The sequence below is a fragment of the Anopheles gambiae genome, chromosome 2 (assembly GCF_943734735.2).
Source record: "Anopheles gambiae chromosome 2, idAnoGambNW_F1_1, whole genome shotgun sequence".
Classification (NCBI taxonomy): domain Eukaryota; kingdom Metazoa; phylum Arthropoda; class Insecta; order Diptera; family Culicidae; genus Anopheles; species Anopheles gambiae.
The window spans coordinates 39128526-39143406 of NC_064601.1; the positions used below are offsets into that span (position 1 = coordinate 39128526).

General features: G+C 46.1%; 1 protein-coding gene across 11 annotated transcripts; it reads left to right on the plus strand.

Moving 5' to 3' along the window:
- Window positions 1-4311: 4311 nt before the first annotated feature.
- Window positions 4312-14590, plus strand: LOC1274233 (L-threonine ammonia-lyase). 11 transcript variants are annotated; one of them, XM_061663533.1, is made up of 10 exons: window positions 6663-6883; window positions 7000-7016; window positions 9693-9973; window positions 10086-10253; window positions 10613-10729; window positions 10876-11112; window positions 11291-11583; window positions 11723-11815; window positions 12049-12178; window positions 14263-14590. In XM_061663533.1, the coding sequence occupies exons 3-10, from the start codon at window positions 9707-9709 to the stop codon at window positions 14377-14379; spliced, it is 1422 nt and encodes a 473-aa protein (XP_061519517.1). In that variant the 5' UTR covers window positions 6663-6883; window positions 7000-7016; window positions 9693-9706; the 3' UTR covers window positions 14380-14590. The 11 variants fall into 11 exon arrangements, with proteins under 11 accessions (XP_061519515.1, XP_061519517.1, XP_061519516.1 ...); XM_061663527.1 differs by lacking the exons at window positions 6663-6883; window positions 7000-7016 and adding exons at window positions 7416-7616; window positions 9456-9621; XM_061663531.1 differs by lacking the exons at window positions 6663-6883; window positions 7000-7016 and adding an exon at window positions 4312-4700.
- The last annotated feature ends 291 nt before the right edge of the window (window positions 14591-14881 follow it).

Here is a 14881-nt window from a genome sequence, read left to right on the forward strand (position 1 = left end):
CCGAAAGGAGCCCGGGAAGAGTGCATCGAGGGCAGAGCTATGATGTCCAAAGCACGCTAGGGAAATGCACCGAATTGAGTTAGCAAACATACTCGAATATCGAATGTCTTCGGTTGTCGAAGGTCAGCCGTGGCTAGAGGTGGAGAGGGTGGGAACGAGCAGCACTAGTCCGTAGTTTCAATGCTAGTAGCAGTAAATTTAACATGTTGAGCATGAAGGAAGGGCCGTGCTGTTGGGTAGGGTATTTTCTTACCCTCCAAAGCCACCGGCGCAAAGTGCATCCTGCACCCTCGCACAAGTGCACTAAGCTCGAGGAGAGCTTTTAGCATCAACGTATCAGCGCGGCGACCGGCCAAACGTTGTTAGCGGTTTGGTTGTTTAAGTTGTGAAAAGTTTTCCATTGGAATTAGACAGTCATCGGACACGTTTGTGAGCGCAAGTGTTTCGTTCAGGAGTTGAAATTCAGTTCTACTGCCGCTGGTTCGTGTTGGATTGAAACTTTTTCCCTGATTAGTTTCCCGTTTTCCCGCTTACTGTGGGCGTACCTGTAGTCGTTGTAACGCCATTCTGCCATTCCCTTTCAAACCATTCGTTTCCCTCGCTCAGGCGAATCCAATTTTCACCACAATTCGTGGAAAGAAGCATGCTCTTTTATTTGCCATTGTACCAACCCGTCCGGAGGTCGGATCACGTTGCTGGGATGGCGCACTGCTCGATAAGCGATAAGGTCAAATGACAGTCAAAACCATTCAATAACTGGTTCGGAAAGAAATATGATTAAACCTACCGCCCGACTGTGCGAGGCTGGTAAGCCGCCGGTTATGGATAGCTCCGGCCACTCAGCCGGCAAGCGCCCAGAGCTCTCCGGAGGAAGCGCTCTCGAATGAACTGGACCCGCTCATGCATGGCAAGCACTCTCGCTCCCGTCCGTTCGTTCAGGCAGTCGGGCGAGGTATTCGGCATTCAAATGGCAGAGAAAAGCTGCAGAGAAAAACTGCGTTCGAAAGCAAAAAGAAAAAAAAGTGTAAAAAAACGTGAGAAAAACGGGAAATGGCCTTAAGGGGTGGTGAAAAGGCAAATAAAAAAAAAAAAAAAAAAAAAAAACAAAAAATGAAATCCACCCTGATCCACAAGTAAGATGGTTGCATGGCCTGCCGACCGAGCACAGCAGGACGCGCGTGTATGGTCCAACGAAGAGCCTAATAACATCATCATATCGTATCGGATGTGTTGCGAGACAGACGTGAAGATGATTGTGTTAGCATAAAAACATGGAGCGTAATGAAATGTATAGCCGCGAGACATCCACCGCGTGCCAGAGCCGTCGAGTGTGGTAGATGTTTACGCAAAAAAATGTTGGGGTAAACGTGGACTATCACAAGAGCTTTGCACACCTTGGTTTAATTCTAAAGTAATTGAAGTGCTTTCGAAACAATGAATAGACTCGTACTACTACTTATTTATTTAAATGAAAACTGTAACACTGCATATTGCGTATTACGCTCTGTTACTGTCTCCATAAAGCTTCGTGCTTAGTGCAATTTCCTGAAAAATGAAATGTATTACACCTACAATACGTTTTGAAGCCACTCTCTGCACTTCTCGGAAGTATCACCTATCTTTCCAGCACATTGAAGCCAATTCCATACAAAAAATCCCATCGCTCACGATTGAAACGATTGGTAATTGAGCAATTTAAGATCCAATTCCATTCTCGCTTTCCATCAATCGTTTTCATCCAGAATGATTTTCACCTTTTCGGTAGCTGAAATGCTGATGTAATGGCACAAATCGAAAGCTACCATCACGCAGCGCATGATAGGAAACGGTGTTTTACACTATCGAGATCTTTCATACGGTTACGGTGCACACGAACGAAACTGAAGCAGGACTGGCAGGTTCATCATTTCTTTTCCATTTTCCTTCACTTCTGTCGCTATTCAGCGGAAGCAATTGGTCGACAAGATTGTTTGCACATTAAATGATGCCTTTTCAACCGACGGTGCCGGCCGTTGTCGCTATTGTCACAAATTTTTAATCCAGCGCTGCGGCCGGTCTTATCACAAATATAAATGGAAAATCGCTCGTACAAACCACCGCCCAACCACCGTGCTTTATCTCGAACTAGAAAGAAAAGAAACACCAACTGCAGAGCTGGGCGTGGTATGGCGCAGAAGAAGAAGAAGAAGAAAAACAACACGTTTTATTGATTTGTTCAGGGAATGAAATAGAAATCGTAATTTCAAAGACAGCTCTGACCAGGCACAATTGAAGGCCAACGGTATTGTTTGGTGAAATTGTGATGGAGGCTCACAAAACACAAACGGAAGCAATTTGACTGATTTGAAATGTTGCGTTCAGTATTCTCTGACAGATGGATTTGGTTGACAGATTGTTAATTAAGTTTTAATGTACACAACACTGTACTGTGGAAAACACAAAATGAATGTTACAGAAATAAGTAGCGGCTGAGTTTATTGGTGAACTTCGTTAATTTTCAATCATTCACCTTTTGGTAAAAGTATAAAAATAAAATAGCTGTTTCAGCATTCTACTTGTGAAGCTAATTCTGTTATGAATCGTAAAACGGAAATAAATTACATTCGCTATGACAAATTAAAAGTAATGACGTCGTTTATGCTCATGCTGTTAACTGTTTTCTTATCTATTCCGATCGATTGTTTGAATGTGAAATGATTGCAACAATTCCCTTAATTTACGGCCTCCTAGAGTGGTAAATTGTTTCGTGCTTATCAGGATAATTAGTATGTTGTACAGGTAGGACGGTGTGTTTTAAAATTCAGTAAATTAAAAATACAATGCAATTTATTTCTAACAAACACATTTGATGCATTTAAAAGAATGATTTAAAATCCGTTTTTAACTCAGGTCAAACTTGTTTTTTTTTAAATATCGGACGATGTTTTTGTTTTGATATTCTAAAGTCTATTGTGTTAGTACAATGTAATTGCAACTTTTGTTTTTCTCAATGAAAATGGAACTGCCTTTGTTATTTCCATAACATGTATGCGTGTTTATCGAGCAGAGCAATTGAAAGGCTCTATTCGGTTGCTTTTGCTTGTTAAACATTCAAAGTGCTCATGTGCAATGATGTATTGATATGATCGCCCCATTGTTTTATAATGACCTCTCATTAACCTTGTGTGATGATTAGAATCACTGTTTTATGAAAGCATTTCCAGCGGCCATCGATGTCGTTGGTCCACTCAGCGGGCCTTCTGCGCTGCACAGCGGTCGCAGGAAAGTAGCGTCCTTATTCGATCATGTTTGAAATGGTTGTTTGTTGTGCGATTGTTATCGCTTCACAAAATATTCTCTATCAACGCGCGTAAGAGGCAGCCCCCGTTGCGCCATTTCATCTCCAATTCCATACCCACAACAACTTGCTAGCGCATCGCAGCCTGCATACCGCTTGCTACAGTATTAATGATGAGGCTGAGCAAATATTTTGCCTTCAATTATCATTGATTAAAGCTTCACTGTTGATTCTTGTATGAAATGATTGGCCGAAGAAGGGAGCTCGTTCGATTATTATAGATGTGTTATGAGGTTTTTGTTGCTGTTGTGGTGGTGGTTGTTGTTATTTTGTACGTGTGGTTCTCCCGTTTGCCCGTAAGCGAACGCATGAACCGTGATGCAGGAAGCAAACATGATCAATCCGCACACTGCCAACGCACATGGTGTTTACGTAGAGCATTTTTTTTGTTGTGCTCGTTCCCTAGATGCTAGCACAAAACCGTTGGCAAAATGTGCAGAGCTGCAACAATGGCCCGCACCTGTCGTACCGGGCAGTTTCCAAATTTTCTTTCCAGAAAGTATATGTGTACGTATGTGTGCCGGAGTGTGGTTGCGGCACTACCCACTTATGACAGTGGTTATGCTGTTATATCACTGTGTGCGTTTGTGTGCGTATGTTTGTGACAAAAATTATGAAAAAGCCTTTTAGGCACGATCGGTTGGCACTGCCGGTTGCCGTTTTCGGTTGGAGCGAACGCACTCTCAGAAAGATACGACCCGTCGCATCCTTCGTCCACGGAAGGCATGCAGAACGACCGAAGCATTATGAGGGTGAAAAACTAATCTGCCCGGTTTTTTTTCTTTCTTTTACGCAAAGCACCCATCATACGGCGAGCTAGAACGTAACAGGAATCGTTTTGATTTCTAGCCGCTAGGATCGGTCGTTCAAGCTGTACAGAGAGAGAGAGAGAGAAAGAGCGTGAACCGTGGAGAAACGGAAACGGTAAAATAGCATCAAAGATAGTGCCTCCGACGCAAACTGCTGGTCAGTGAAGTGTAGTGAGGCCGGCAGACCGGCGGGCGTAGGTGATATGCTGGTGATGATAGTCGAGCACACCAACGGCAAGAGTGGCGCATCAGAGTGCTCGTGACCTCGCAGCGGTGATGTTGCTTCCTTGGCTTGGGAATGGGAAAAAAGAGATGCGAGTCTTCTACCGAACAAGAACAAGCTCCAATGTCAGCTACCGGAGATCGCATCCTCAGACAGTGCAGAGGCCAGAGACAATGCACGAAAGCTAACGTCGCAGCCAGCTCGACGGTCCCTTCCGTTGGCCTTCACTGGTGGAAATTTTAGGCATCCCGTTGCCCGTAGTGCAAACTTCTCCTGCAAGCCTTGGATCGATACCCAAAGCGGGACACTTTCTTCTACACTTTTCTACACGGTACGTCCCACTGTCCGCTCTTCTTCCCGCGTAGGATCTTTTGTGTGTGGACTTCGTAGCGAAGAATATCAATAGAGGTATCGCCTGTAGGACGTGTAGCTGGCGTGCCGGCGTATCGCTGTACGATACGATGCTTGCCGTCTCGGTAGACATGCCTTCCGGGGAGTTTTGTTTGCTGTGAACCGACACAGCTGCGCGATTAAAAACGATGATAAAATGCACAATTATTAGATGAAATTATCCGATTCGCCTTGGCCTTGGCCCCTTGGCGTGCTGGGTACGATCGACGTCCGTGCACGGCAAAATTAGCCCATATTGAACGCGCAAGAACAAAAAGCAACTGTGGTAGGAGCAGCAAAAGAAAAAAATAAGCACAAATATTAGCACAAACTAACACCGGTGGACATTTTGTGACGATGGTTTGCTATCTGGACGATGGAAGATTTATCCAACCCCGAGGGGAGTTGATTTGGTGCCACCAAAATCAGACAGACACGACGAATCTGGAGGGAATAAGAGTATAGGTTTATTGTGTAGTTTTGTTCCCGGCTTTTGTTGCAATACAATTCATTATGGTTGAGCAATGCGAATCAATTCCAGCATGCCCGACAGCGACAGCAGCCCTCATGTTATACTCTCCGGAGGTACTACAATGTATTTAATCTTCGGTTTAGCGGTGAGCACGATCGGTTTCATCACACGGGGGCAACACTTCTGGAAGGTCGACGTATCGATCTGAGTCGGTTCTGCAGTTATCTCATTTGTTTTTACGGAGGACTTTACGATAAAGAGACAGACATTAATGCGTTTTGTTAGTAAAAAACAGCAACTGTATCACGAGCAATTAAAACTTACAGTCTCATCGCCCATCGAGAGGGAGATAAACAACAACAACACAAGCACGAACGAGGTTAATCCTTTGCCACTCATGCTGATACGCTGAGTTGGACCAGAAAACTATACCCTCTGTTCGGATCTCGAAGGGCTTTTTATAGAAATCGCCAACATCTCGTGCATAGAGCGGGTCGATCACTTACAGCCCGATGCGTCGGTTGATTAGGTGAGGTTTGCAGCTACGATGCATCCACCACACAGTCGCTTATCGCAGGACGCGTGCGTATGTTTACTATCGCAAAACTTCAACAACACTTCCAACGGAAGCTTCATACTCACGCCGAAGAAATGTTGCTGGCAGCAGTTTATGAAAACTTCACAACAGACAGACAGCAAACGCCACATCGGACGGACTTCATTGCATCGCTCAGTCTGCTCAGATAAGGCTGTCGTAAGATGTGTAACTTTGAGTGAGCTGAAGCGAAAAGCGGAGCAAAGAATAAGCAGCTGCCCGTTATTTACCAGCAGCGAATGAATAATGCTTGTGATGTTTGTTTACTTCTTCGCCTTGATGCCGGTGGAGGGAGAAAGCGCGGGATGGAAATAAATTTGAAAACGGCAAAAAGCATAAAACGCACCGAACGCGTCCACAACCGTTTTGCTTTTCAGACACACACTCCGCGGGCAGAAGACGGGACGAGATTTGAATGCGAAGCGATGCGACTATTTATTTTGCGCCGGTTCAGAGTTCAGTGCAGGCAAGTAGCAGCAGCATATTTTATGGCTGTTCTTTCTTTAGCTCCTTTGCTCCCCATCGCATCGCGGGATTGTTGACGCAAACTACCTTCCGTTTGCCGTCTGCTTTATTGCGTTAGCAGCGTCAGTGCAGCGTGTGAGCGCGAGGCAGCAGTATTTCGCCCAGTTTGCCGGGTGGAATAAAACAAAAGGAATAAAATTACATTCATGAGCTTAAGTAAAACATAGATCAGCTGCTGCGTTTCGTTTGAAGAGGAATGCATAATTTAGCCCCACTTCTCGGTGGCTCACACTCACAGTGGCTTAAGTTGGAACGCCCCCTGCCCCATCCACTCAGCGTTCGGTTGGTAACTGGCTTAATTTTGACGCTAATCCATACTTAGTTGAAATGCGCGGAAATACGCTAAGACGCCTTCAAGACACATACGAAAAAGAGAGAACAAATGTGTGTGTGTAGATCGTTGCCAACAGACAGCGGAATTGGTGATGTTAGATAAAAAATTCACACCTAAATGCAAAGTGGCTGTTAGCGGCGAGCGGCAAACTGAGCGGGCTGCTGCGAAATGGTTGGTTTGTCGTAAAAGAAAACGATGGTAAATAATGAATAGCAATACTTAAGCTGGCACTGTTAGTGAGATTATTGTGGTGGAAGTTTGTGTTTATCTTTTTCTCGCTCTCTTTTTCTGTACGAAATTGATGATCAATTGAGGAAATTGTTTACGAGACGTAAGTAACAACTCTGCTTCCTGCTTGTACCGTTCAACGGTTCTGTTGATTTTGGAAACTCAGGATTGCTTCGGTGTAGTCCCTAGCTCCTCTCAAAACAAAAATAAAAGCGCACTTACGATAAGCACTAAAATGTGAGTGATGATGAGTAATAGGCGGAAGCATCACTGGGCCACCGATCGATCACCCGCTGCATCACCTTCACGGGCCGTTAGACCGGTAGACCGTGGCGATAAGCGCTCGAACATCGCAAACCTTTGCCCGCAGCTTCCCGATAGTGAAGCTGTCCCGCAATCAAAGTTCACCGTAACCGGTCGGTGTGGCGAGAAAGGCAACAGTAAACGAGCGATAACCGAGAATTGGGCTAGACACGCTACTGCAGCTGGAACCAGATGCACCCAGCACGAGGGGTTCGCCCATTATCGCACTTTCTTTTGTGCCGTGTTTGGGCGAGCGAGAGGGCGAGAAAAAATGTATTGAATTTTGACGCCCTTTAAGCCTCGACTGTCCATCACGGGACCATGCATCGACGGGCTCAGTTGTGATGGGAATGTGCTAGTGGGCAGCGGTAGTGTCGATAGCGTTGAACAGGCGGGCAAGGTAACGGGTTCGCTACGGTTAACGACGCGTCTTGGGAGCACAAATAAACACAAACAAAATGTGACGCTAGTAGCAGTGTTTGAAATGAAGCTTGCGATCGCCTCAATTGTGAATGATGTGTCAACTTTTTGGAACTTTTAGTCACGCGATGCTAGACTTGGCACCCAACAGCCACCTACCAAACGAGCCGGGGATAGCAACGAAAACGGCGCAAAAGGGTAGCTTATTTTGGCGCTCTTTTCGCATAGGAATGATAATCGAAGTGTGTGGTTCGATGTAGTTTGCGGCGGCGAGGGAAGAATAATTGGATCGCTTCCCCGCCCGCCCGAGTGGGTTACGTCAATGAGTGATGCTATCGACGAGTGGTGCGCGCGGATGATGCTGACGAGTGGTGTAACGCATTTGCCAGATTCGGGCTATAAAACCCGCCCGGTACGTGGGCGAAGCGAACGAATTGTGTGCGAGTCCTTGCTGGAAGAGGGTGGTGTGTGCCAATTTCGTCGTCGAGAAGACCGAAAACAACCAAAAAGGGTGCGTTCGAAGTGTTGTTTGGAGAGCGATTTTCAAGAGTGATGATTGGAGAGCCCTACAGCTAAAGCTCTCGTGCAGCGGAATTTGCGTGGATTTGAAGGTTCAACAACAACCAAATGTATACATTCCCTTTAGAGCAACGAAAAATAAACCAGAAAGTTATGTTGCAATTGTACTTGATACGTAGTGCAGTTTTGGTTTTTTTTTCATAGACTTTTTTGTACTCCAGCAGTTTAATACTTATTCTGCTCTGCAGTTTCCATCGATTGCTCAAACCGTTCGGCGGTCGATAAATGTTGCACAAGTCTGCACACAAGTCTCCGGTGCCGGCGTTAGTTGTGTGCCGTTCAATAAACTACCGAATACCGAATTGATCGAGAAATCAGCGGCTAATAGAGTGGCGTGGAATGGAGCGCCATTGCCAAGTCTTTGGATGTACGGCGATATACCCACCAGGAAGCCGTGTGGACGTGTATTGAAATTCGTGTTTGCATTTCCCAAATATTTGCACGTGATTTTGCATCGCATATCCTTTCGCTGTGATTCTCCTCCCTGTGCAAGTGTGTGTGTGTTCGTGAATATGTGTTTGTGTTGCGGATTGAAGTGGAAATTTAGACGAATAAACTCGGCTAGTTTGTGCGCGGTGTTAAATATTCGGGCCAAAAGCAATAGTTTTGCATCAAATTGCAAATTAATAATGAGGTTGGGTAGTAAAGCGCAACGCAAGACAAAGTGAATGATATTTATCTATGCAAAAGCATAACGCAGGATCGTTGTTTGGCATCCTTTAAAGGGGCTTCCATTATTTGTTACCCTGCAGTGTGTTAAATTCTGCAAATGATGATGTTAACACTATCACAGGAATTGATTCGAGTGGGTCGAGATGCGATTGAGTTATAATGGCGCAGTTGGGATAACAAAGAAGCCCAACGATTCTCATTACGACCATGACTGGAAGTACCAAACTCATCAACATATTCCCGGCGAGCTTTCGGGAACTCATAGGGGACCTATTTTATACTTTTCACCTCCACAAATCAACCTGTCTCTCTCTCTCTCTCTCTCTCTCTCTCTCTCTCTCTTGCTCTGTCTTTCTCACTAAACAAACACACATTCCTGGCTCGGATGGCGCACGGGATTGGGAACGGTTACAAAGTGTGCTTTATGGAAATTTGGAATATTAATATTTCACCTGCTGGGACACGATGAGCGGTTACGCAACGCTACGGAAACAACCATTCTGTTGTCCGTTTCGTCCGGGTAGTGTATGCTTCTTTTTTATCTTGCTCCACGTAACATCCTCCACAGGGAGCTACGGTGTACGTCACTTCACTTTGCAGCCGTGCACTTGCTGGGCAAACGTTTACGTCTCGATTAATTTTTTATGACACCAACCGTCATCGCTGGTCCCGTTTTTTCCCACGAGCCACCACCATTAAGGGATGCTGGTTGCGCAAACAGTCGTCGTTCTTTGGTTCGAGGGAGAGAACTGTTTTTTGTTGTAGTTGTTTAATTGTTGTTACCTTGATTTAAATGTCACCGTAGATTAATCTCCCACGATGCAAGTGTCATCCGTAACGACGCAAATGGCTTCCGCGAAGCTGACAGCTCGCCCGTCGGCGGCAGAGCGGCCGACAACAGCAGGCCAGAACGGGCACGAGGCCGGCGTGAACGGTGCACCCGCCGGCGCCCCAACAGCCGCAACGACCGAGCCGGAAATCGTCGATCCGTTTTGCAATGCGGACAATCCGCAGATAATCACCTTCCAGGACGTAACGTCCGCGGCGTTCAAAATCAGAAAAGGTGTCGAGCTGACGCCGTGCGTGGTACGTACACTCCGAGGATGGGTTTGGTCGCGCGATGTGGGCACTTTTTTCTGTAGATTTTTCACGCCTTGTTTCCCTCTCCCCTGTGCCTCTTGACTCTTGATGTTTGCAGAAATCACACTTCTCCGACCTGATCGACATGGACATCTACCTGAAGAAGGAATTTCTGCAGTTTACTGGCAGCTTCAAGGAGCGTGGAGCGCGCTACGCGTTGCTAATGCTGTCGGACGAGCAGAAAAAAACGGGCGTCATCTCGGCCTCCCTCGGGAATCATGCGCAGGTGAGTTTGCTGGTGGGTCCGGGTTGTCCCTACATGGCGTGGTGATGGCCCCGTTTCGTCAGTATTTGAATGCGAGCAGAAAAAAAAAAATAGAAAACCATTTCCAAAAGCACCCCAGTAAGAGTGCTCACGAGCTAATGTCCCCTGGGTGGGCAAAGAAGCCATCGCTGGCCTTGGTTGGCTGATTCTGGCAGCGATTTAGCTTAGCGCACCCGGTTCCGTTTGAAAGTTATTCACCGCTGTATCGCGTGTGTCGTGTTTTTGGTTTCATTTTTTTCCCGTGTTCCCGCATGCCGCGTTGTGCTCATCCGGAAATTGAAAACAAAAAATCACAACCCACGGCATATAACGACTGGCAGGGTCTGTCCTATCACGGCTGGAAGCTCGGCATCCCGGTGACGGTCGTGATGCCGCTGAAGGCTTCGCTGATGAAAATCCAAAAATGCCGTAACTATCACGCTAATGTCGTCGTACAGGTATGTCCCTTGCATCCCCGACGGCGGGTTAACATTGTTTTGACTGCTGACTATGCCGGCTGCCTGCCTGCTGGCGTATGCTTTCTAACCCGGTACTTTCATATCATTTTCACGCATCAAACCACGCTGGCTGGCCGGCTGGACAGGGAGCGGACATGGGCGAGGCTAAAAGGATTGCACTGAAAATGGCACACGACCGGGGACTCACGTACATTAACGGGTACGACCATCCGCACATCATGTCCGGTCAGGGCACGATCGGGCTGGAGATCGTGGAGCAGGTCAGCGACATCGACGCCGTCGTGGTGCCGGTCGGTGGCGGCGGACTGATTGCCGGTGTTGCAACTGCCATCAAAAATCTCAGCCCAAATACCAAAATCATCGTAAGTTCCGATCGCTCTCGCTCGATAGTTGGAATGCGCGTAAATACCGTGCCCGGCCATGGGTTCGAAGCAATTCCAGCTATTGCCTAATGAAACACGGTGTGCAGAATAATTCACCCCATTTCCGGTTGTGTTGCCATGTGTGTGTGTGTGTGCGCGCGCGTACGCTTTCTCACAGGGTGTCGAGTCGGAGAAGTGTCCCAGCTTCACGCGAGCGCTCGAGAACAAGAGCCCAGTGTTTGTCGCGAACCAGGAAACGCTGGCGGACGGGTTGGCAGTGCCGCAGGTAGGATACAACGCGTACGCCACGACCGTGCCGCTGCTGGACAAAATGATCGTCGTGAAGGAGGAGTGGATTGCGCTGGCGATTCTGCGACTGGTCGAGCTGGAAAAGTGTGTGGTGGAGGGAGCGGGTGCCGCCGGCCTGGCAGCCATTTTGGCCGGCCATCTGGATGAATTCATTGGAAAACGGTAAGCCGAAACCATCGATGGGATGATCCGAAGTGGGTTGAGGGGCAAAACAACAAAAAACCCACACACCAACGCTCCGTTCCGAAACCTCCGGCCATTCACGACCCGTTTTCTCGATCTCGCTTCTCGTTTCCGGTAGAGTGGTGCTGCTAATTTGCGGAGGCAATATCGATACGACCATGTTCGGCAAATGTCTCGAGCGTGGCATGGCTGCCGAGGGCCGTTTGCAGAGGTAACGTTAACTTCTGGAGTCCCTGGGACTCTGTCGGGGTTCTGCTGCTGCTTGTGCCAGTGACATAACATCCGCCTGATGCCTGATGGCAATTACCTGTGCTCTCTCTCTCACACACACATTCTCTCTTGTTTTCTCGTTGTTTTCATTGTAATGACCTACGCCGGTTCTCGGAACGGTGGGATCCGGACTCGTACTCGCGGTCGTTTCGGGGGTGGCACAACACAACGCAGATTCACCGTCACCGTCAGCGATGGACCGGGCGGTGTAGCTAAGCTGTGCAATCTGCTCGCCAGCCTGGGCGTTTCCATCAAGGACATAATGCACGAACGTGCCTTCATTCGTGATATTCACCATGTAGAGGTAAGTGAAAGCAGCTTGTGTTTGCCGTTTTGTGTGCTGTGTGTTGTTGTTCTGGGTTTTTGGGTGTGGTCCATAGCATAAAGAACCGTTGTTTCATAGGATACGCTAGTATTGCGGTCTTTCTAGGTATTTTTAAACACCAACATTTGCGCGGGATCTGCTGTACCCCGAAAACAAACGACCGATATTGCAGAAATCTTTCCCGCGCTCTGCCTACCCGTTTGGCAAACTTGCACCCCCCCCCCCCCCCCACCCCAAAGCAACGCACCACGATGGGCAGAGTTTGCGTTGATAGACCTGCCCAAAACAAAAGAAAGGAGGAAAAAAACACATCCGACGATGGTGGTAATGACCGGAAACATGGGGACGCTCGTTATGATTTAATTTACGGTCAATGGCCATACGTGGTCAGGCGTGACGACGGTCCGACCCGCAGACGGCTCAGACTGGTGGGCACGGGGTTTTGGTAGCGGCCGGAACCGTTTGTGCTGGTTTTCGCGGTCAACCAAGGCCGGCAGTACTTCGGGTGCGTCTAATATTTACCTTTCGACACAGGGTACGCTTCATTAGCGTGGAAAAGGTTTGGCGAGAACGGTCCGGATGATTGGATTTCGTGTTTTCTCTGATGTCGCTGTGGTCGGTTTTTGATTGCGTTGATTAGCGCACACTTCGGTTGCGATGAGTTTGCTTTTACCGTCTGGTGGCAGCTACTGTTTGTTGTATTGGGTGGGTGGGTGTATTTCTGGCTGTCCGTAGTGGGGTGTGTGGCAGTGTAGCAAACGTTGATTGAATGTCTATCATTTGTGAGGTATGTTTTTCTTATAAAGCTCCAATGAAACTCACCATCTTTCGAGCTAGTGAGTCGAGTGGACATATAGAATTCTGATAATTAATATTGCAATGAGTACACCGTGAGCTTGTAGCATAGGTTGTGGTGTATTGATTTGTAATGTGTAAATGTTATTATAGCCATGATGGAATTGTTGTATACATGTAAAGCACACAGTAACAAGATGTTTATTACATACTTATAAGCATTACTCAGAAAAGTGTTATCTATACCGAGGAAGATGTTGCAATAATGCATTAATTCGTTAGGTTTATTTAAGCTTTGAATTAAAATAATATCAAAACTGTTCTAAATAATTTAGAAACAATAATAACAACAATAATTATACAGGCGTCCCCGAGATACGACCTCCTTGAGCTAAGACGATTTGATTTTGACGATCTAAAGATGGCATTGAGAATCCTCAACTATCCGATCTTGAATATCTATATCGTGAAAACGGCTTTTAGAGTAAAATTGATACATTATCGAACAATGTTTTAAATAAAATACACGATATCATAGATTTTGACTCTCCAAATTCGGTTATGAACTTTATATTCACAGATATTCGACTTACGCCTTGCTTTGGGACATTTTTTGGTTCCAAATGCAGTCGTATCTCGGGGGTCACCTGTAATGACAATCTGTAGTTTTGACAAACTTTCATATAGTTCTACTGATTCTTGAAAGCAGATGTTCAAAAACATTGAAAAAAGTGTCATTAAGTAAAGGATGATACAGATACTTAATATTATATTGGTGCATTTTTTCTCTAAAGTCCACAGGCTTTATGATCAAAGTACATTGAGCTATTATTCCTGAAGTTAATAATTTAAGATTTTACTAAAAGTATAATTGTGTGATTGTTAGAACAAGTCAAGATACCTGCCATATTTCTTTTCGAACAAACTTTGTTGATGATTGAAACTGTGTTAAACAAATAAGTTTTATTTTGCTCAAAAATGCAATGTCTGTCATGTCAGCAATTGGGCTCTGCAGATCAACTTGTGTTCTATTTCAGTATTGGACGTGATTCATTTACATTTCTGTGAAAATGTATTATATTGTACATAATATATCGCCACATACATATTATGCTGCTTTGTGTATTAAGCAATTATAATATTTTAAAAAAATCAGAAAATGTTAAGCTATGCGCGGATTTTACAGATCAGCTTTTTATTTTAGAATTTTTGATGTTCTTTTTCGAATAAATTGTAAATTTTTAATGCCTTTTGGTTATTATTTCCAGGTGAAAGTGATTTGTGAAACACGTGACTGGGAACATTCAAAGGAAATGCGCAGGGTGCTGCAGGAAAAGTATAGCAAAGTTCACTTCTATGACATGCCAATGGCGATCACCGAATAGAAATGGAGCGGTCCACCGTTGTCATCGTACCGCATTCCATTCCAGACGATAAGCTGCAAATTTTCCCTCTCAACGAACGCGACTTCCGGTAGTATCCTGGTATCCTTCATCACTTCCATCGCGCTGCATGTGAACCTTACACTTGTGTGTTTTTGCACACTGTTTCCGATAGTTTCAATAAATTGACCCTGCCTTATACCGGCAAAATTGACAGCGTGTGGCACCGGTCACAATGGTAGCGTGCGTTTTATTTCTTTTCGCTATTGCCCGCATGCACTTGCCACATGCGCCACCTACACGTGTATTATTGAACTTTTTGCCGAACGTCGAATCGATGCAGTGGAGCAGGTCGCGAAGCGGTTTTATTTATGGTAATGAAAACGCAGTACGTGCATCGGCCCAGCCCATGTGCAGCATAGCGCACAGCAAGTGTTCGCAGCGACGATGGGCGTGAGTATGGTATGCACGAATGGTTGTACCTCGAAAGTGGGAGCCTGCGAAC